Source organism: Sapajus apella, unplaced genomic scaffold, assembly GCF_009761245.1.
Source record: "Sapajus apella isolate SASKATOON/1434 unplaced genomic scaffold, GSC_monkey_1.0 scaffold164, whole genome shotgun sequence".
Lineage (NCBI taxonomy): Eukaryota > Metazoa > Chordata > Mammalia > Primates > Cebidae > Sapajus > Sapajus apella.
In genome coordinates, this window is record NW_022437104.1 from 467,523 (window position 1) to 486,976 (window position 19,454).

General features: G+C 47.2%; 2 protein-coding genes across 6 annotated transcripts in view; one reads left to right on the forward strand and one right to left on the reverse strand.

Annotated features, from left to right (window-relative positions):
- The window catches only part of RIBC1 (RIB43A domain with coiled-coils 1), a 12,388-nt gene extending 4,227 nt beyond the window's left edge, over positions 1–8,161 (forward strand). For all 5 annotated transcript variants that reach the window (XM_032267015.1, XM_032267013.1, XM_032267012.1 and 2 more), the window contains exons 3-8: positions 3,199–3,315; positions 4,956–5,037; positions 5,240–5,584; positions 6,937–7,055; positions 7,476–7,870; positions 7,961–8,161. In XM_032267015.1, the coding sequence (XP_032122906.1) occupies positions 3,199–3,315; positions 4,956–5,037; positions 5,240–5,584; positions 6,937–7,055; positions 7,476–7,870; positions 7,961–8,042 (1,140 nt within the window). In that variant the 3' untranslated portion in view covers positions 8,043–8,161. The remainder of the gene's footprint in view (positions 1–3,198; positions 3,316–4,955; positions 5,038–5,239; positions 5,585–6,936; positions 7,056–7,475; positions 7,871–7,960) is intronic.
- Positions 8,162–8,310: 149 nt separating this feature from the next.
- HSD17B10 (hydroxysteroid 17-beta dehydrogenase 10) lies at positions 8,311–11,431 on the reverse strand. The gene is made up of 6 exons (XM_032267016.1): positions 11,320–11,431; positions 10,764–10,928; positions 9,288–9,452; positions 9,029–9,157; positions 8,837–8,945; positions 8,311–8,633 (listed from the first exon to the last, which is right to left on the reverse strand). Exons 1-6 carry the CDS (start codon positions 11,344–11,346, stop codon positions 8,443–8,445), a joined length of 786 nt encoding a protein of 261 aa, XP_032122907.1. The 5' UTR covers positions 11,347–11,431; the 3' UTR covers positions 8,311–8,442.
- Positions 11,432–19,454: the final 8,023 nt, after the last annotated feature.

The window sequence follows — 19,454 nt, forward strand, 5'->3', positions numbered from 1 at the left end:
AAATACAAAAATTAGCCAGGCGCAGTGGCTTAAGTAATCCCAGCACTTTGGGAGGCCGAGGCGGGTGGATCACGAGGTCAAGAGATCGAGACCATCATCGTCAACGTGGTGAAACCCCGTCTCTACTAAAAATACAAAACATTAGCTGGGCATGGTGGCGCGTGCCTGTAATTCCAGCTACTCAGGAGGTTGAGGCAGGAGAATTGCCTGAACCCAGGAGGTGGAGGTTGCGGTGAGCCAAGATCGCACCATTGCACTCCAGCCTGGGTAACAAGAGCGAAACTCTGTCTCAAAAAAATAAATAAATAAATAAAAATACAAAAATTAGCTGGGTGTGGTAGTGTGCACCTATAGTCCCAGCTACTTAGGAGGCTGAGGCAGGAGAATCACTTGAACCCAAGAGGCAGAGGCTGCAGTGAGCTGAGATTGAGCCACTGCAACGTGGGAAACAGCACGACTCTGTCTCAAAAAAAAAAAAAAAAAAATCAACAAGTCACAAATCCGGAGAAGATATTTGCCACACTTAAATGAAGAAATGGTTAATATGTAGAATATTAAAGGAACTCCTACAATTAATTTTAAAAGGACAACCTGGCTGGGCATGGGGGTCACGGGGTTACACCTGTAATCTCAGCAATTTGGGAGGCTGAGGTGGGAGGATTGCTTGAGCTCAAGAGTTCAAGAACAGCCTGGGTAACATGGAGAAACCCTGTCTCTACAAAAAAATACAAAAATTAGTCACACCTGTAGTCTCAGCTACTCGGTAGGCTGAGGTGGGAGGATCACTTGAGCCCAGGAGGTGGAGGTTGCAGTAAGCCAAGATCGTGCCACTGCATTCCAACCTGGGTGACAGAGGGAGACCCTGTCTCAAAAAAAAAAAAAAAGGTTAGCCTGATTTTTTAAAATGAGCAGATATGAATGGGCACTCCAAAGAGAATTAAACAAAAATCGTCAAAAACACATGAACTTTATTATCAATAAGGAAAATTTCAATAAAACAAGTAATTATAATTTTATACCCACAAGTTGCCAAAAATGTAAAAGTCTGTTATACCAAGTGTTGGTGCGAATGTGGAATGACTAGAATTTTTATACACTATTGCAAAAGTGTAAATTACAATCTCTTTGGAAAACAACGTAGCACTATCTTGTAAAGTTAAATATGCACATACCCTATGATCCAGCACTTCCACTCCTAGGTCTATACTAGAGAAACGTTCCCACTCTGTATATATAAATCTTTAAAAATTGATAAGTCCTTCTGTCTTTTTCTCTTGTAAAAAAAAAAATTAGTTGTTTGTCCTGCAGTCCTAGTCTCTCTTGAGTCCACCTCAGTCAGTGTTTCATCTCCAGAACGCCATCAAAAATGTTCTTGTCAGGCCAGACACAGTAGCTCACACCTGTAATCTCGGCACTTTTAGGAGGGTGAGGCAAGAGGATCACTTGAGCCCAGGAGTTCAAGACCAGCCTGGGCAACATAGTATGTGAGAGAGAGAGGGAATGGTAACACATTTTAGATAGTGTGTGGAGTGCTCTTGGAGTAAGGATGATGGGGAAAAGACCCAGGACACTTCAGTGGTATCAATAACGTCTGTTTCTTAGCTGGGGAGTTGGTTCACAGATCTCTATGTTATCATGCATCCTAACTTACATATATGGGTTATATATGTTCTCCTGTATGTATCAACTACTTCACAATTACAAAATAGAAAACACCAAAAAGATCCAAAGTAGCTATAGGAGGAATTAAAGAATCATGCTCCAAACAAACGAACAGCGTATACAAAGGCCCTGGCGTGGGAACAGTTACTGTGTTGGAGGACTTGATCGGTGTGCCTGGAGCACTGTAAGCAAGAGAGACGGTGGTTTGAGACAAATTGGAGAGGTATGCAGGAACCAGATCTTGAAAGCTCACAGTAAGGAGTTTGGATCTGATTCTAAGTACAGTGGGAAACTAGTGGAGGATTTAAGCAGGTGAGAGACATGATCAGATTTATGTTTGCTAAAGATTTTGGCTGCAGCTTTGGCTGGGTTACATGCCAAAAGTGAGCTTCCCAAAATATGAAGGAACACAGGCAAATTTAAGCTTTCTAGCTTTTCATTTGACCAGAAAATAGGTAATAAAAATAAATATAAGGGGGGACATATATTTCAGAAAAGAAAGCTGCTTCTGCTTTCTGTGATTGGGCTATAGGAGTCAATAGGAAGCTGGAAGACCACTGTGGAGATGGTTGTGATTATTCAGGAAGGTGGCTTAGACCAGGGTTATTTTGAAAGAGGGAGTGAGGAAAAGGAAGGATTAAAGGATGTCTCCTAGGTTTTTGGCCTGAGCAACTTGGTGAATAGTGGTGCCATTTATTGAAATAAGGAAAACTGCCAGGCGCGGTGGCGCGTGCCTGTAGTCCCAGCTACTCGGGAGGCTGAGGTGGGAGGATCGCTTGAGCCCAGGAGCTCTGGGCTGTAGTGCGCTATGCCGATCGGGTGTCCGCACTAAGTTCGGCATCAATATGGTGACCTCCCAGGAGCGGGGGACCACCAGGTTGCCTAAGGAGGGGTGAACCAGCCCAGGTCAGAAATGGAGCAGGTCAAAACTCTTGTGCTGATTAGTAGTGGGATTGCACCTGTGAATAGCCACTGCACTCCAGCCTGGGCAACATAGCGAGACCCTGTCTCTTAAAAAAAAGAAAGAAAGAAAGAAAGAAAGAAGGAAAACTACATAGAGTACAATGAAAAAGGAGTGTTATAGATGTGTTTGAGGCTTAGGAAGGTGAGAAGGGGTCAGATCATGAAGAACCTTATAAATCTGGCAAAGGGGGTTGGACCTTATCTTGTAAGCACTGGGGAGCCATTTGCTTTAAAGGTGCTTTCAAAGGCTTTATGCTGAGGATTACCATGGTCAGATTTGCTTTCACAAAGATCACTCTGGTAGCCAGTGCAGAGAAATCCAGTGCAGAAAGGGTAACATTGGAGCAAGAGAGCCCAGTGAGGCTCCTGAGATACTGCCTGACACCAGATTGTGAGGCCTGAGTTAAGCTGGTGGCAGCAAAGATGGAGAACACAGTTAGAAATATATCACGAAGTAAAATCAGTAGGAATCAATAATGGCTGAAATATTATAAGGAGAAAGGAATGGAGGTGGTGTGTAGTCAAAGATGGTGGTCAGTACTGATGGGCCATTCTACCTCCCTTTTACTTCAGATGTATAGCATAAACCAGTCAACAGATGCCAGGGAAGCAGCAGCCATTGAGGCTAAAAGAAATCGAGAAAAAGAGCGACAAAACCGATTCTTCAATGTGCGGCACCGAGTCATGGGGGTGAGTGTAGTAGGGACTGTTGCTCAGGATTGGGCTACCTCACTCTTACACCTGGAGAGGAATGTGTAGCAGTGCCCATGAGAGCCCTTTCCCTGATCCAAGGCAGGCTCCTAGGGTGGGAAAGGAAGGAGAGGGAGAGAAGGGGCCCACCCCTACAGGCCTGGGAAGGGCTTAGAAAGAGGGATGGGTCAGTGCAGGGGAAGAGACTAGGGGAGACAGCTGACCCTTCTCCAGTCAGCTCTGGGCCATGTGACCTGGTTCTAGAGACAGGCAACATTGAGCTAAAAGAGGCCTAAAGAATATTTGGAGGCTGGGTGCAGTGGCTCACACCTGTAATCCCAGCACTTTGGGAGGCCAAGGCAGGAAGATCACATGAGGTCAGGAGTTTGAGACCAGCCTGGCCAACACGGTGAAACCCTTTCTCTACTGAAAATACAAAAATTAGCTGGGTGTGGTGGTGCATGCCTGTAATCCCAGCTACTTGGGAGGCTGAGACACGAGAATCACTTGAATCCAGGAGGAGGTTGCAGTGAGCTGAGATCGTACTATTGCACTCCAGTCTGGGCGACAGAGTGAGATCCTGTCTCAAAGTTGCTGCATATACCTAAACTATCTCTGTAAGGCTTTGTAAGAAACTGTTAACCAGGCTGAGAGACAGAGATGGAAGGAATACTTACTCCTCACTAAACTGTATTCCTTTGTGTATGATTTTTTTTCCTTTTTGTATGATTTTGAAATGTAATGAATGAATTATAATCAAAATAAAGAGAAAATATTGATAGTTTAAGAAACAAAAGATTGCTAGGTGAGTGGATAGATGGGGGATGCAGCATGGTATTCTGGAAAAAACTCTGCACTATTTAAGGCCAGGTCTGCTGACTGTTGCATGTGTGGCTTTGGATAAATCACCTGTCTTCTCTGAGCCCCAGGCTCCTCTTGTGTAAAATGAGTCTGAAGGAAGTGAGGTGAGTATTAATACACAGTGGTAGCTCTGAAAACCAGTGCATGGTGCCTGCCATAAGTAGTTGGCTAAAGTATGAGCAGTCTGATTGAGATCCAGCTGACAAGCATTTCCTTGGGGCCTGCTCTGTGCCAAGCACTGTTTTGGGCAGTGGGGATACAAAACTGACTAAGGCCCAGTTTCTGCCCTGAAAGGGCTCACAGTCTGGCGCAGGAGAGGATAGAGAGAGGCGAACTTCACTATAATGTAGACAGTGGGTTCTAGATTCTATGAGAGTAGAGCCTGCCTGAGGAGTCAGGAAGGTGAAGCCTGAGCTGGTCTTGAAGGACAAATTGGAGTTTGTATAAAGAGATGAGGAAAGTGTTCCAAGTGGAGGGAGCAGCTTGAGCAAAGGCTATTGGTTCAAAACAGCCTAAGATATGCAGGGAACTGTAAGCACAGCTCACAAGGGTAAGCGTGGCACAGGGGAGGCGGGTACTAAGAGATGAGACCAGAGAAGGAGGCAGAGGCTAGACCATGGAGAGGCTTACAAATCATGCTCAGGAGCTAGAACTTTATCCAGTAGGTACTGGAGAGCTACAGGAGGATTTTGAAACATGTAAATTCTAAGTTTGTGGTAGGGCATTAAAGGCCCCCTGCTGGGCCCCTACTCTGATTGTGCTCCTTTCTTTGGGATCAGGTGGATGTCCAGGCCCTAAACAACCAGGTGGCAGAGCGAAAGCGTCGGGAAGCAGCAGAAAAAAGCAAGGAGGCAGCCTATGGTAAAAGCGCAAAGCCAGGGGCCAGACAAGGGTGTAAAGAAAGAGCTGGAGTGGGCTGAAGTAGGGCAGTTCTGCCTGTGAGTGTAGTCTGAGGCCCTGGGGTGGCGGGACAAACCAGGTGGATCTTGAGAGCAGAGGCCATGCTAAGTAGACTCTGTCCCTCCTGGGGTATCTTTTCCATATCCTTGCTCACCACCCCCAGGTACCAGCCAGGTGCAGTATGATGTGGTAGTCCAGATGTTAGAGAAGGAAGAGGCAGAACGAACACGTCGGCTGGCCAAGAAGGTCCAGGATTTTCGGGAGCAGAAGCAGCAGCTCAAGAACGGGCGTGAATTTAGTCTTTGGGATCCAGACCAAGTCTGGAAGGGGCTTCCGACCTATCTTAGTTACAATAATACCTATCATGGTCCATCCGGCCTGCAGTACTTCTCTGGGGAAGACCTAGACAGGGTCACACACCTGAGAATGCAGCAGAGGCAGTTCAGGTACGACTTGGAAAGGCAGCAGCAGGAGCAACAGCAAGCCAAGGTTGATGAGAATTATGCAGGTAAGCAGCCCAGCCCTCCAGACTCAGAGACCTGAGGCCTAGTGGGGAATCTGTCCTAAGCTGAGTACAGCACCCAGGAACCAGAACTGTGTGGGGAGGTCCAATTATCCATAGGGTTGGTGCTGAAATGTTAGGTCGTGCAGACCCCAACCTCCCTGACTTCCTTTAGTAATGACAGTGTAGCATTGTTCTTGATTAGCTTGGTGCTCTATTACCTGGAAGCAGCATAGTGCACAGACCTAATTACAACCCTATTACAGCACTCTGTTGGACCACTTACTGTAGTCGTAGCTAATTGTGAAAGTATTTGTTTAGGCCAGGTGCAGTGGCTCATGCCGGTAATCCCAGCACTTTGGGAGGCCAAGGTGGGTGGATCACAAGGTCAAGAGATCAAGACCATCCTGGTGAAATGCTGTCTCTACTAAAAATACAGAAACTAGTTGGTCCAGTGGCATGCACCTGTAGTCCCAGCTGTTCGAGAGGCTGAGGCAGGAGAATTGCTTGAACCCAGGAGGTGGAGGTTGCAGTAAGCTGAGATCACGCCATTGCACTCCAGCCTGGGAGACAGAGCAAGACTCTGTCTCAGGGAAAAAAAAAGTATTTAATATGTCTTCTCCCTAAAATCTCAGCTTACTGAAGATGAACCATCTCTTTCATGTCCACCCATCTCCCAGTTGCTTAGTATAGTGTCTGTCAGGTCTTAGAAACAGCAAGGAGCTCAGTGTGGCTGGAGCAGAAAAAAATTGTCAGTACGTTTGCTCATGCCATGCCCTCAACCTGAAATGCCCTTTGCTTTTTTAGCCTGTATACAAAATGTATTTCAAGGATCACCTCTTCCTGGAAGCCTTCTTCTCTTCCACCACCCAAAACCCTCCTAATACCCTATACACATCCCTACCATTGCTCTTGCCAGATTTTGGTCTTATTATCTATGCTTGATCTGTGTCCTCAGCTAGACAGGGAGCTCTCTGGGGACAGGATTTAATTCAGTGGTATCCTTGGAACCCAACACATGGCCCTTAGACTGAGATTCAGAGATATGAAATGATTTACCGAAAACTACACAGCTCAGAAGCAGCAGAGCGGACATTGGGACCCAGGTCCATTGGAGGCATCTTTTAGTTATGTACTTGAGAAATCCTTGTTGCTGTACCTTGGCTATTCCTAGCCAAGGGATGTGGAAGGAACTACTTCCACATCCCTTGTTCCTTCCACATCCCTACAACTCAGACACTACCCCCCTCCTAAACATACATACACACACAAACACAAAATTTGCTGAACAAATGGCTGGATAAGTGAAACAGTAATGGAGCAAGCCAGTACAGTACCCTGGCCATATTTCTGTGTAGATGCGCTCAGTGACCAGCTGCGCCTCGCCATGGACGCACAGGCCACCCATCTGGCCAGGCTGGAGGAGTCCTGTCGCGTGGCCATGATGTGTGCCATGGCCAACGCCAACAAAGCGCAGGTATGGCCTGGGCCATCCAGTACCTAGGCCCTCCCCAACTCCTGAACAAAGTCTGGGGAACCTTAGCCACATTCTTCCTCTTATATACCCTCTCAAATCAGCACCAGCCCTCGCATCTGAGTACTCCCCCTTCATCGAAGGCCCCTCTTAGGGCACAAGTCACCTCTCCCCACCTCCAGAAGCAAGATGACTTGAGAACAGAACATTGCCCTCTCATCCTCAGCTCAGTCTAAAGGTTTCCTGAAGGCAGAGAAGTTCCCTGCCCATTCTCCCCCACACATGCATTAGGGTCACTGAAAGGCCATGCAGTCATATCTGTTCTTTCCTTGAGATGGAAGAGTAGGGCCATGTTCCCCCTCCCCTGTGACAGAGTTCCCTAAGGTTGGGCACCCAAATGCTTGTATTTGGGGGCTCCCCAAGGCAGCTGCACAGTCTGGGCGTCAGCGCTGTGAGCGTCAGCGTGAACAGAAGGCCAATCTTGCGGAGATCAAGAACCAGAGCACGAGTGACCTACTGACTGAGAACCCCCAGGTCGCCCAACACCGTACAGCTCCCCACCGGGTCCTGCCCTATTGCTGGAAGGGCATGACTCCAGAGCAGCGAGCTGCCATCAGGAAAGAGCAGGAAGTACAACGCTTTGAGAAGGAAGCACAATGTCAGGCTGAAAAAGCATTGGATACTGAATGGAAAAGCCAGACCATGAGCTCGGCCCAGGCAATGCTGGAGCTAGAAGAGCAGGAGAGGGAATTGTGTGCTCAGTTTCAGAGGGGTCTAGGCTCCTTCAACCAGCAGCTGGCTCAGGAGCAAAAAGCCCAGTGAGTTCTAGGTGGTGGTGGTGGAGATAAATACCAAGGGAGGGAGAGAAGGAAAACATGTCAGCTGAGGCCTCTGGACTTCTTTCACAGGCAGGATTACCTGAACTCAGTAATCTACACCAATCAACCTACAGCCCAGTATCACCAACAGTTTAACACCAGCAGCCGCTAAGTTCAGGATGTTTATCTCTCCCTTTTCGTCCATCAAGCTCACAAGTGGTCAGGAGTCAAAGAGAAAAATGCTGCATACTCCCACCTTCTAACCTAGGTAATAAACTTCTTCACTCAAAATCAAGTCCACGTGTTGTAACAGGACACAAAAAGTGTGAAGGTACTCCCTCTCCCCCTTCCACCCTGGAGCTCTAAGCATACAACCCTGTCACAGCCTTCACGTTTCTTCCCCATGCCAGGGCCCCTAGCACACAACACTGCCTACAATCTGTGAGAAAAAGAGACTTTATTAGGCACAGAGGGCAGCTGATGGGCAGCTACTGGGCTTCCTCCCAAGCTGGAGAGTAGTACCCCAGGGGAAGGAAGGGCAGAGGAGTGTGTGTTCTCTCTGCCTTCTCCCTTCAAGGCTGCATACGAATGGCCCCATCCAGCCGGATAACCTCTCCATTGAGGAATGGGTTCTCAATGATGGCCTGTACCAGATGAGCATACTCAGCAGGGTCACCCAGTCGGTTAGGAAAGGGTACTTGGCTGGCCAAGAAGTTGCGTACCTTCTCTGGGAGGGTGATCAGCAGTGGGGTGCCAAACAGACCTAAAAAAGATAACCAAATTCAGAGACTCACCCTTGCTTTCATATTTACCTGGTCCTTCCTCACTTTAGCCCTGCTTCTTGGTGCTTCCCTGGGGCCCAAAGATAAAAGGCTGCTGTTGCTTAGGTAATGGATACCTTCCCCTCTCAACTGCCCATGGATCCCACACAATCCCAGTTGTGACGGAGAGAGGGGATATGTCTACCTGGAGCAATGGTCATCACCCGGATGCCTATGGGAGCCAGATCCCGAGCAATGGGCAGTGTCATGCCCACTATTCCCCCCTTAGAAGCAGAGTATGCAGCTTGTCCAACCTGGAGAAAGAGTAGAGCTCATAGGTGGGAGGGCCCCCCAACAAGTCACTGAGGAGGCATACGTCATACCCCTGCCCACACACCTGACCCTCGAAGGCAGCCACACTGGCAGTGTTAATGATGACCCCACGTTGGCCTCCCTGGTCTGGTTCATTCTGGCCCATCTCAGCAGCCACCAGGCGGATCACATTGAAGGTGCCCATGAGATTCACCTGTAGGACATGTGGAGACATGGTATAGGACCTGAGGCAGAAGAAGCTTTTGTTCCCTAAAAACTTTGGGGTACTTCACAGCCAGATACCTCTTACTCCCACTATCCCTGGAGAACTTACAAGGCCTTACATTAAGAACTCGCTGGAAGTCTTCCAAGGTATGGGCCTGGCTTTTCTTTAAGTTGTATGTCTTGATAGCCACTGCGATGCCTGCACAGTTGACAGCTACATCCACACGGCCAAACTTTTCTTTTGCTAGAGCCAGAGCTGTTTGCACACCCTTCTCAGAGGTCACCTTTAAAGGGAGAAGTGGAGAAGGTATTCATCTCCCAGCACGCACACTCCCACTAAACCTGAGGGAGGGCAGGGCAGGGCAGGGCATGCCCTGTCCTTGGTGAGAAGTGAGTTATAAGAACAAGGGAGAGGCCAAGAGAAAAGATTGAGGTAAAACTTGAGAGAGTAGGCTGGGCGCGGTGGCTCATGCCTGTAATCCCAGCATTTTGGGAGGCCGAGGCGGGTGGATCACTTGAGATCAGGAGTTCAAGACCAGCCTGGCCAACATGGCAAAACCTCATCTTTAGTAAAAATACAAAATTAGCCGGCCATGGTGGCACATGCCTGTAATCCCAGCTACTTCGGAGGCTGAGGCAGAAGAATTGCTTGAACCCAGGAGGCAGAGGTTGCACTGAGCCGAGATTGTGCCATTGCACTCCAGCCTGGGCAACAGTGAGACTCTGTCTCAAAAAAAAAAAAAAAAAAAAAAAGTAGGTCAAAGGTGAAAATGTTATGTAACATAGAGCAGAGCTGCAAAACATTCTTCAAATCAATACCCTCTTGATAAGTTCACATGCTCCTGGAGATTCTCAATTGCTACGGATCAGAGCACTAATACAACCCTGTTGTGAGGCCAGGCACAGTGGCTCACACCTGTAATCCCAGCACTTTGGGAGGCCGAGGAGGCAGTCCGATCACCTGAGGTGAGGAGTTTGAGACCAGCCTAGCCAACATGGTGAAACCCCGTGTCTTCTAAAAATCCAAAAAAAATTAGCTGGGCGTGGTGGCAGGCACCTGTAATTCCAGCTACTCGCAAGCCTGAGGCAGGAAAATCGCTTGAACTCAGAAGGTGGAGGTTGCAGTGAGCTGACATTGCACCACTGCACTCCAGCGTGAGCGACAGAGTGAGACTCCATCTCAAATAAAAATAAAAAATAACCCTGTTGTGACAATCATTAATAGGAAGATAAACTTTTTTGTATCCCTACCTGCCAATCTGATTTCATCAAGTTTTACTTTCTGTAGTTTGTTTCATGAAAAGAAGTTTTTTGACTTTGTAAACATAAAATTACAGGGCACTATATGCATTTTCAAACTATGCATAAACCCTCCTGGGATTATGTCCAATCCCCATCCCCATTGTTGTGAATCACAGCTTTAGAGAGTCCTTATCACGGGTGGTCCCACAATGCTTGAAGGCTTGGGCCAAAAGAGACAAGGAGATGGATCCACTGCCCTCATAGAGGAGACCCTTATGGGAGGGACCCCCCGCAGGTTCCCAGGCCAGTGCTGGTGACCCACACTCTGGGAGAGGAGAGGTGACCCCACTTACGTCGGCTGGGGCGAAAACGCAGCTGTTTCCTAACTTCTTTGCCTGGGCCTCCCCACCTGAGTTGGGCAGGTCCAGAAGCACTGCAGAGGCTCCCTGCCCCACTAGTCGCTCCGCGGTGGCCAGGCCCAGGCCCGAGGCTCCTCCAGTTATTACCGCCACCAGGCCCTGTGTCAAAAGAGTCAGCGTCGGCTGCTACATCGCCCAGACCACCCCCACGCTGTCACCTGCCTGTTCTCCAGGCTTCTGCGGAGAAGGGGAGAGGAGAGTGGTAGTGATCACCCCTGCGGGTACACCAGGTGTGCTGCTTCGCCTCACCGTTGGGACCCCGAGGGCAGGGGGGATCTCATCCCCAGACAGCCCGTCCCGTAACCCCAGGTATATATATATGTATATGCCGTGGAGTGCTGACTTTCATCTCTTGAGCCCAACCGCCACAATGCCAGGCCTACATAAACATAACCCTTTCCTCCGAAACCGATCTCTTTCTCCTAGTTCCACGGCCACGCTGTCCCGCCCGGTGAAGAAGGGCAAGCAACAGAGGAAAAGAACCTTCTACCTTCACGCTCCGACACGCTGCAGCCATCTTTGCGTCCGCCTCTCCACTGGCTGGAGGCGCAGGTGCTCGCTGATTGGCCGAGGCGAAGCCGCTGGGCGACGGGACGGGACGTCTGTCGTGTGAGACGTAGGGGCGTGGCCTGGTACTTTTGTACCTGGGCTAGAGGGCGAATTCCACCTGTTAAGGTATACCCAGAGAGTTATTTCAACTGGGGAAAAAGACCAATAGCAGCAGTACAATACCACAACACCCTCGCCCTACTCTCTAGCTGGCCTTTTGGCAAGTGGCCCGCTCCGCGTGGGGGAAGAGGCGTGGATATTCAGAATGGGCGCCTTTCTCCTCTGAAAAAGCCTTCAAGTATGAATGCATTTGAGACTCCTATATGCTAGACTGTGTGCAGGGCACCAGGGATACCTAGGGAATAATAAAAGATTCATGCCTTCCAGGAGGGCACAGTTCAGTTGGAGAAATAGAATTACAGTATAGGGACAGACGAATGGACAGAACCAGATTCTGGGACACTCAGACAAGGAGATCCAAAGATGAGAAGTCTGAGATACAGAGAGAGAGTCATATAAAGAGAAACATGTTGAGGCCGAGATAGGAAGAGAGATGCCAGATAGGATCACAGAGCGATGAAAGTGGAGAGCCCCTAAGAGAGATGCTTGGAGACAGAGATTCTGAGACAGCTGCTGAGAAGCACAAACCTAGAGGCAAAAACATCTTTCAGAGCGTGGTGGCTCACGCCTGTAATCCAAGCACTTTGGAGGCCAAGGCGGGTGGATCACCTGAGATTGGGAGTTCAAGACCAGCCTGACTAACATGGTGAAACCCCGTCTTAAAAAAAAAAAAAAAAAAAATCTTTCATCACTTCAGCCTTTGCTGCTCTCCTCTATCTTTGTCTAATTTATTTTAAGCCCAAAAGCCCAGATCACACACTGCAGATTGGACTTCAGCCAGAGACTATTAAGACCCAGGTCTTGGCCGGGCGCGGTGGCTCACACCTATAATCCCAGCACTTTGGGAGGCCAAGGCGGGTGGATCACGAGGTCAAGAGATCGAGACCATCCTGATCAACATGGTGAAACCCTGTCTCTACTACAAATACAAAAAAAAAAAAAAAATTAGCTGGGCATGGTGGCGCGTGCCTGTAATCCCAGCTACTCAGGAGGCTGAGGCAGGAGAATTGCCTGAACCCAGGAGGCGGAGGTTGCGGTGAGCCGAGATCGCGCCATTGCACTCCAGCCTGGGTAACAAGAGCGAAACTCCGTCTCAAAAAAAAAAAAAAAAGACCCAGGTCTTGGTCATCCTAGAACATCTTTCAGCCAGCTTCCAGAAGCTGCATCATTAGGGTCTTGAGCCCAGATATCTAATTTGTCTACCTTCTATACTTTTCCTCAAACCAAGGTCTTCAGGCCATAAATCTTAGCCTACGGTTTCAGACTCATAACTGCTTTATATTTTCTCTATTTGAAATATCTCCCCCCTACACCTGCTTTCTCACCCAGTAAGATTCCCCTCCAGGCCTTCTAGCTGTTGACCACTACAGTCATAATCACGACACCATATTTACCAAATGATTTAGCACACTGGACTCAGGATTTTCTTATCTACATGAAGTGTTTCCAACAATTTACAGCACTCTTCATCCGGCCCAATATGCTCTAGCCACAGTGGCCTCCTTTGTGTTCATCTTTTCATCAGCTGCTCCCTCTGCTTGGAGTGCTCTCCCCTGATCTTTGCATGACTGCCTTTTTTTTTTTCATTCAGAACTAAGCTTAAATGTCACCTTCCCAGAGGGGTCCTCCCTAAATACTCAAACTGTAGCCACCTAGACACTATCTCAGTGCATATTTGAATTCTCTTCAAAGCGCTTGCATGTCCATAATCCATTTTCCAACCTTGGGGCCAGATGTGCTGTGGAAATCAGAGTTGTTTTTAATTTGAGAAAGGAAGACATGTACCCTACATTACATAACTCTTTAAAAAAGTTTGTCAAACATAATTCTTTATATAGTCTATATTATATAACTATTGAGAAAGGCCTGGAGCATATAATGAAACATTAATATTTCTGAAGTGAAAGGTATGAAAATTCACACTAAGTGTGAATAAAGACTATAAATAGCTTCACACTACTTCAGGTCAGGTTTTGTCACCTATTAAGTTTGGGCTCCAAAGTATGAAAAAACAACCTTATGCTTTTCAGAACTTTTGGCTTTGCAGAATTGTGCCTACAGGCTTGTGAGCATGCACGCTCCTCTAACCTGGCCTTGTTTGTGTAGTTCTCCCCCTGCTGGAAGGTAAAGCCCAGGGCACCAGGGGCTTGTCCAGCTGATTCACTCAATGCCAAGAACACTGCTTGGCATGTACTAGACACTTAAAACAAATGTATTAAATAAATGAGTTAATGAATGAATCTTGGAAGAATTTCCAGGCCCAGGTTCATGATTCCTTCACCTGCTCAACTCCAGGAACCTTCACCACCTCTCTAACCACCTATCCAGACCAAATTATTGGACTCGTCGTTCCCTGGAATAACCTCCTGCCCTCCCCAGCATCTACACACCATCTTTTCTCTCTCTGACCATGTTCTCGAGTTGTCTTGGATCTCTTCTCCTCTGCCACTGTTTTTTTTTTTTTTTTTTTTGAGATGGAATCTTGTCGAGGTTACTACTTGTGGGGGTCTGTCTTGCATACTTTGATTTAGCGACCAATGAATAAAGTACACTGATATACAGATATTATGCTTTGCTAGTTCAGCTGAGGGTTTGTGGCTGCTTGCAGACTCTTTGGAGAGTGCTGTAAAGAGATAGCAGCTGCTGGCCTTTACTAGCTAGTGAGACTTGCATTTATTTAGTAAAGTTTAATAATTGACAAAGGCTTGAGTCAACACCACTAGAGTGAAGAGATTAAAGGACAGGTTCTGATGCTCAAAGGAAACACCATTAGAGGGTAATCTTTTTGGTCGACTTCTTTTCAAGGGGGCCATTTAGCTCAAAGGTTAGCTTTAAGACTACATGAGTAGGCCAGACACCGTGTCTCACGCCTGTAATCCCAGCATTTTGGGAGGCCGAGGCGGGCAGATCATCTGAGGTCAGGAGTTCGAGACCAGCCTGACCAATACAGTGAAACCCTGTCTCTACCAAAAATACAGAAACTTGCCAGGTGCAGTGGCTCACTCCTATAATTCCAGCACTTTGGGAGGCTGAGGTGGGTGGATCATGTGGTCAGGAGATCGAGACCATCCTGGCCTACATGGTGAAACCCCGTCTCCACTAAAAGTACAAAAATTAGCCGGATGTGGTGGTATGTGCTTGTAATCCGAGCTACTCGGGAGGCTGAAGCAGGAGAATCACTTGAACCTGGGAGGCTGAGGTTGCAGTGAGTGGAGATGGCGCCACTGCACTCCTGCCTGGCCACAAAATGAGCCTCCATCTCAAAAAAAAAAATACAAAAAATACAAAAAAAATTTAGCCGGGCATAGTGGTGCATGCCCATAATCCCAGCTACTCGGGAGGCTGAGGCAGGAGAATCACTTGAACCTGAGAGGCATAGGTTGTGCCATTGTACTTTAGCCTGGGCAACAAGAGCGAAACTCTGCCTCCAAAAAAAAAAAAAAAAAAAAAAAGACTTCATGAGCAAATAAGTTAGTTAGGTAAACTCTTCTACCTACTTTAGATATTTGCTTTACTTATTAACTCTGTGTAAAGGGGATTTAGGCTGCTTTCAGCCAAGAACTGTAGAAAAAACTTTTATTTCTGGCAGTGGATTGCAGAAAAAAGAAAAAATTTTAGACTTTCTAAAATGGTTTGAGACTATATTCTATAACTTTCTTTAATATTTTTCTTTTAATATTTTTGCTACTACTTTGAGTCAATTCCTACAGTCTTACTCTGCTGCTCAGCCTGGAGTGCAATGGCGCGATCTCCGCTCACTGCAACCTCTGTCTCCTGGGTTCAAGCTATTCTCCTGCCTCAACCTCCTGAGTAGCTGGGATTACAGGCGTGGGCCACCACGTCCAGCTAATTTTTGTATTTTTAGTAGAGACAGGATTTTACCATGTTGGGCAGGCTGGTCTCAAACTCCTGACTTCAGGTGATCCACCCCCCTCGGCCTCCCAAAGTGCTGAGATTATAAGCGTGAGCCATCTCACCGGCCTCAGCTCTATTATTTACTAGCTGAATGACCCTGGACAAGTTACTTAACTGATGTGCCTCAGTTTTCTCTTTGGTAAAATGGGTATAATCAAATTACGATTAGTAGGGTTGTTAGGAATAAATGAGTTAACAACTATATATTTAAAAAGGACCTGGAACAGTGCTTGGCCTTTAGCAAGAGCTGTGTAAATGTTAGCTATGGTTATTCTTCAGAGCAGCGTTTCTCATCCTTTTCTATGCTACAGACACCTCTTGCAGTCTGTTTAAGTCTGAGGAGCCCCTTCCCAGAAGAATGCATGAGTCCTATAAGTAGGATTACAAAAGAAACCAATTATATTGGGGTACAATTTTCTTATTTTAATTTTTTTTTTTAAGATGGGGTTTCACCATGTTGGTCAGGCTGGTCTTGAACTCCTGACCTCAGGTGATCCGCCCGCCTTGGCCTCCAAAGTGCTTGGATTACAGGCATGGGCCACCGCGCCTGGCCGGGGGGGTACAGTTTTCAAACTAATGAGAAACACATCTGTAACGTAGCAATATATGTGTTTTTATTAACACATTAAATAACAAGCACCATCAACAGGTCTAGTGATGACCATGATTTTTGAAATAGTGATGTTATTTTGAGAGATATGCAACAACCATAATAATGAAAACCTGATCTCTCTTAGTGGCAAAGCTACAGGTGCTAATATGACTACAGTTTGTTACCCACATCCCCTAGAAGGACATGCTATATTTTTGTTAGTAATAGTGAAAATAATGATGCAATTTCCTCTCTATCCAGTCCATGGGCTCTTTGAATTCTATTCACTGACTCCTCAGGAGTCTTTGGATCCTGAGTTAAGAACTGTGTTTAGAGGGAACTCTCTGAACTTCTGGTTCTGAGGGCTACCCAATAAAAAGAACTGTTTTTTTTTTAGCACCCCCTCCCCAAAAGAACTGTTTTTAGAGCAAATGGAAGCCATTAGGTGAACATTTCTCTCTTGCCACCTCCAAAATTGTCTCTACACACCCACACCATCCTTTCCTTGGGTCTCAGAAAAGTCCTGTTTAGGGCTTACCCTTCCACTGGGTTTTGGGTCCCAGCCCCCACTTTCTTGGGGATTTCTGCCATTGAGCATCCTCTCTCTGGAATGCATGCACCTCTGTCTCAATATCATTAGAGAATAGGAAATAGGGGCTGAGTGCAGTGGTTCACAGCTGTAATCCTAACATTTTGGGAGGCTGAAGCAGGAGGATCTCTTGAGCCCAGAAGTTTGAGACCAGCCTGGGCAACATAGCAAGACCCTCTCTCCACACACAAAAAAAAATGAAGATTAAAGTGATGTCAACATACTCAACAGTTTCGATTCATGTCTCATGGGAAGCTGAGGGCCAGAGGTGCGCAAAGGGGCCCAGCAAGGATACCAGAACAAGCAACGCACAGCATTGTGTCAAATTTGCCCTTCCAGGGGACACAGAAAAATAAAGGTGTTTTTCACTCCTGGGTGATCTTCACTCCCGGGAGATAAAAACCACAAGATAACCCATTTAACTGTTGTGGGCACCTGCAGTTACCTCTGCAAAGATGGAGCTGCACTGGTTCCAGCTGGCTCTGAGGTGACATTGACAAATACAAAGAATCCCAATTACACCGTCATTTATGTGAGGGGGGAAAAAAGAACCCCAAGTAATGACTATACAGAGCCTGTCATTTTGGAGTGAGCTGGGGCACAATCTGAATGATTGGTTTAAATGCTGAAGGACTGCAGGGGACATGAAAATTACTGTGGAGAGCGTTTAAGAGGATGCTGAGGACACATGCTGCCTGCGTGTTTGCCACTTGAATAAATGGGGCTGATGTCTGAATGATGATAGCCTCAGGTTATGATGACTTTACTATTGCCTAAATCAACTGCCATTTTTCAGGCTTTGTGTAATCAGACCTTTCTGGCTGTATTTGACATATTCATCACTTGCTCTTCCTAGAAACTCCCACTTGGCTTCTGGGAAGCCTGATTCTCCTGGTTTCTCGTACTCTCCTGATTGTTCTTTTGTCTCCTCTCTGGGTTCTTTTTCTTCTGCCCCTTCCGGGGAGATTATGCATCTCCTGGTTTTCATACTCCCTCTCTGCTGAGGACTTGCCAATCTCTACTTTGAGCTCATCTTCTCCGCTGAACTTCAGAATCATATAGCAAATAATTTGTTGGCCCTCTACACCAGACATCCTAAATTAAACTCAATCATTGCCCGCTAAACCTGCTCTATCTCAGTTGGTTGCAGTATTAACTTCCCAGACATCCAAGCCAGACTCTGGGACTCATGCCCTCTTCACACCCTCTAAACAACGGCCAAGTCCTGCTGATTTAACTCCTACATGCTTCTTGGATCTGGCACCTCCTCCCTCCTACTTTCCTATTATCACCATCCATAATCTCTTGCCAGTACTATTGCAACTGATCACACTCCACTGTTGTTGCTTTTAAATGGATCATCCAAGAAACCAGCAGAAACGTCTTCCTAAAATTCAATTTTTATTGTTATCTCCTTGCTTTCAAATTCCTTCAGTGTCCCCCTTTTTTTTTTTTTTTTTTTTTGAGACAGGGTCTTGTTCTGTCACCCAGGCTGGAGTGCAGTGACAAGATCTCAGCTCACTGCAACCTCCACCTCCCAGGTTCAAGCAATTCTTGTGCCTCAGCCTCCCTAGTAGTTGGGACTACAGGCACCCACCATCACACCCGGCTAATTTTTGTATTTTTAGTAGAGACGGGGTTTCACCGTGTTGACCAGGCTGGTCTCAAACGCCTGACCCCAGGTTATCCACCCACCTTGGCCTCCCAAAGTGCTGAGATTACAGGTGTGAGCCACTGTGTCTGGCCCCTCCTCCTCACTTTTAAGGCTTTTCATAATCCGATGGCTGCTGGCTAACTTTGGCCTCTATAACACTACACTTCCCAGGAACAACACACTACTCAACACCCCCATAGTAGTGTTGCCAGATGAGGTATAGGATGCTCAGTAATTACATTTGAATTTCAGATAAACAATGAATAATATTTTAGTATAAGCATTCCTATGCAATCTTTGGGACATGCTTATACTGTAAAGCTATTTGTTATTTATCTGAAATTCAGACTTGTGGGCACCCTATATTTTTATTTGCTAAATGTGGCAACCCTACCCCATAGATAACCCCTAGGATGATGAGATGCCCCTTCTGAAGGTCCCACAGCTCTGAACTAACACTTACCCACCTGAGAGACTGGGGATCTATTCTGATCTCTGTATTCTTGCTACGAAACACAGAGAGCCTGGCACAGAACAGATGGCAGTGTTTGCTGAGTGAATGAATGTATACATATGTGTGACATAGCAATAAACCTGTATCTTCTGGTGGAATCTTTAAGTGTTGTGATCAGTACACAGTGTCAATTCCACTTATATCCACCTTCCCTTCACAGTCTTGGAAGAGTCACCTCATGGTTTACACATCCCCCCGGGCAGGTGAGCTAGAAAGCCGGGAGTCATCTGTAGACTTAGGGAAGCCATTACAAGACCAGTTGGGTTTTCTGTTTTTTATATTCGGAGTGGGGAGGAACGGGAGGGAGGCCACCATCTTCTGGCGATATGGAAGTCGAGAAAGGCAAACAGGAGGGGAAAAGAAGAGGATGTGAAAAGCCCTAAGGAAGGCAGGAGAGCAAGAAGGTAGGAATAAAGGCGAAGAAGCGGGAGCCTGCTGGCACCACAGCGAGAGTGACAGCCGCCGCCAGCAGGGGGCGGGAGCTGGGAGAAGGGCTGGGAATGGAGCTGGGAGGAGGGAGGCTCAGGGAAGCCGCGCTGAGCCACTCTTCTTCCCGGAGTCTTCACCACCCCTCCCTGCTATCCGAGGCCGACACCCAGGGCTTGGCCCTCTTGGGCTTCCTAGCTCTCCAGCCCGGGAGTTAGACTAGTTTTTCAACTCCCCGGGCGGCAAATCGGGAGGACAACAATCCC

Excerpts from the sequence above, each read along its gene's own strand:
- HSD17B10 (XM_032267016.1), bottom strand. The coding sequence starts at position 11,346 with ATGGCTGCAGCGTGTCGGAGCGTGAAG. Across the intron at positions 10,929-11,319 it reads CAGCGTGTCGGAGCGTGAAG|GGCCTGGTGGCGGTAATAAC; the intron begins GTAGAAGGTTCT and ends CTTTTGACACAG. Across the intron at positions 9,453-10,763 it reads GCGTTTTCGCCCCAGCCGAC|GTGACCTCTGAGAAGGGTGT; the intron begins GTAAGTGGGGTC and ends CTCCCTTTAAAG.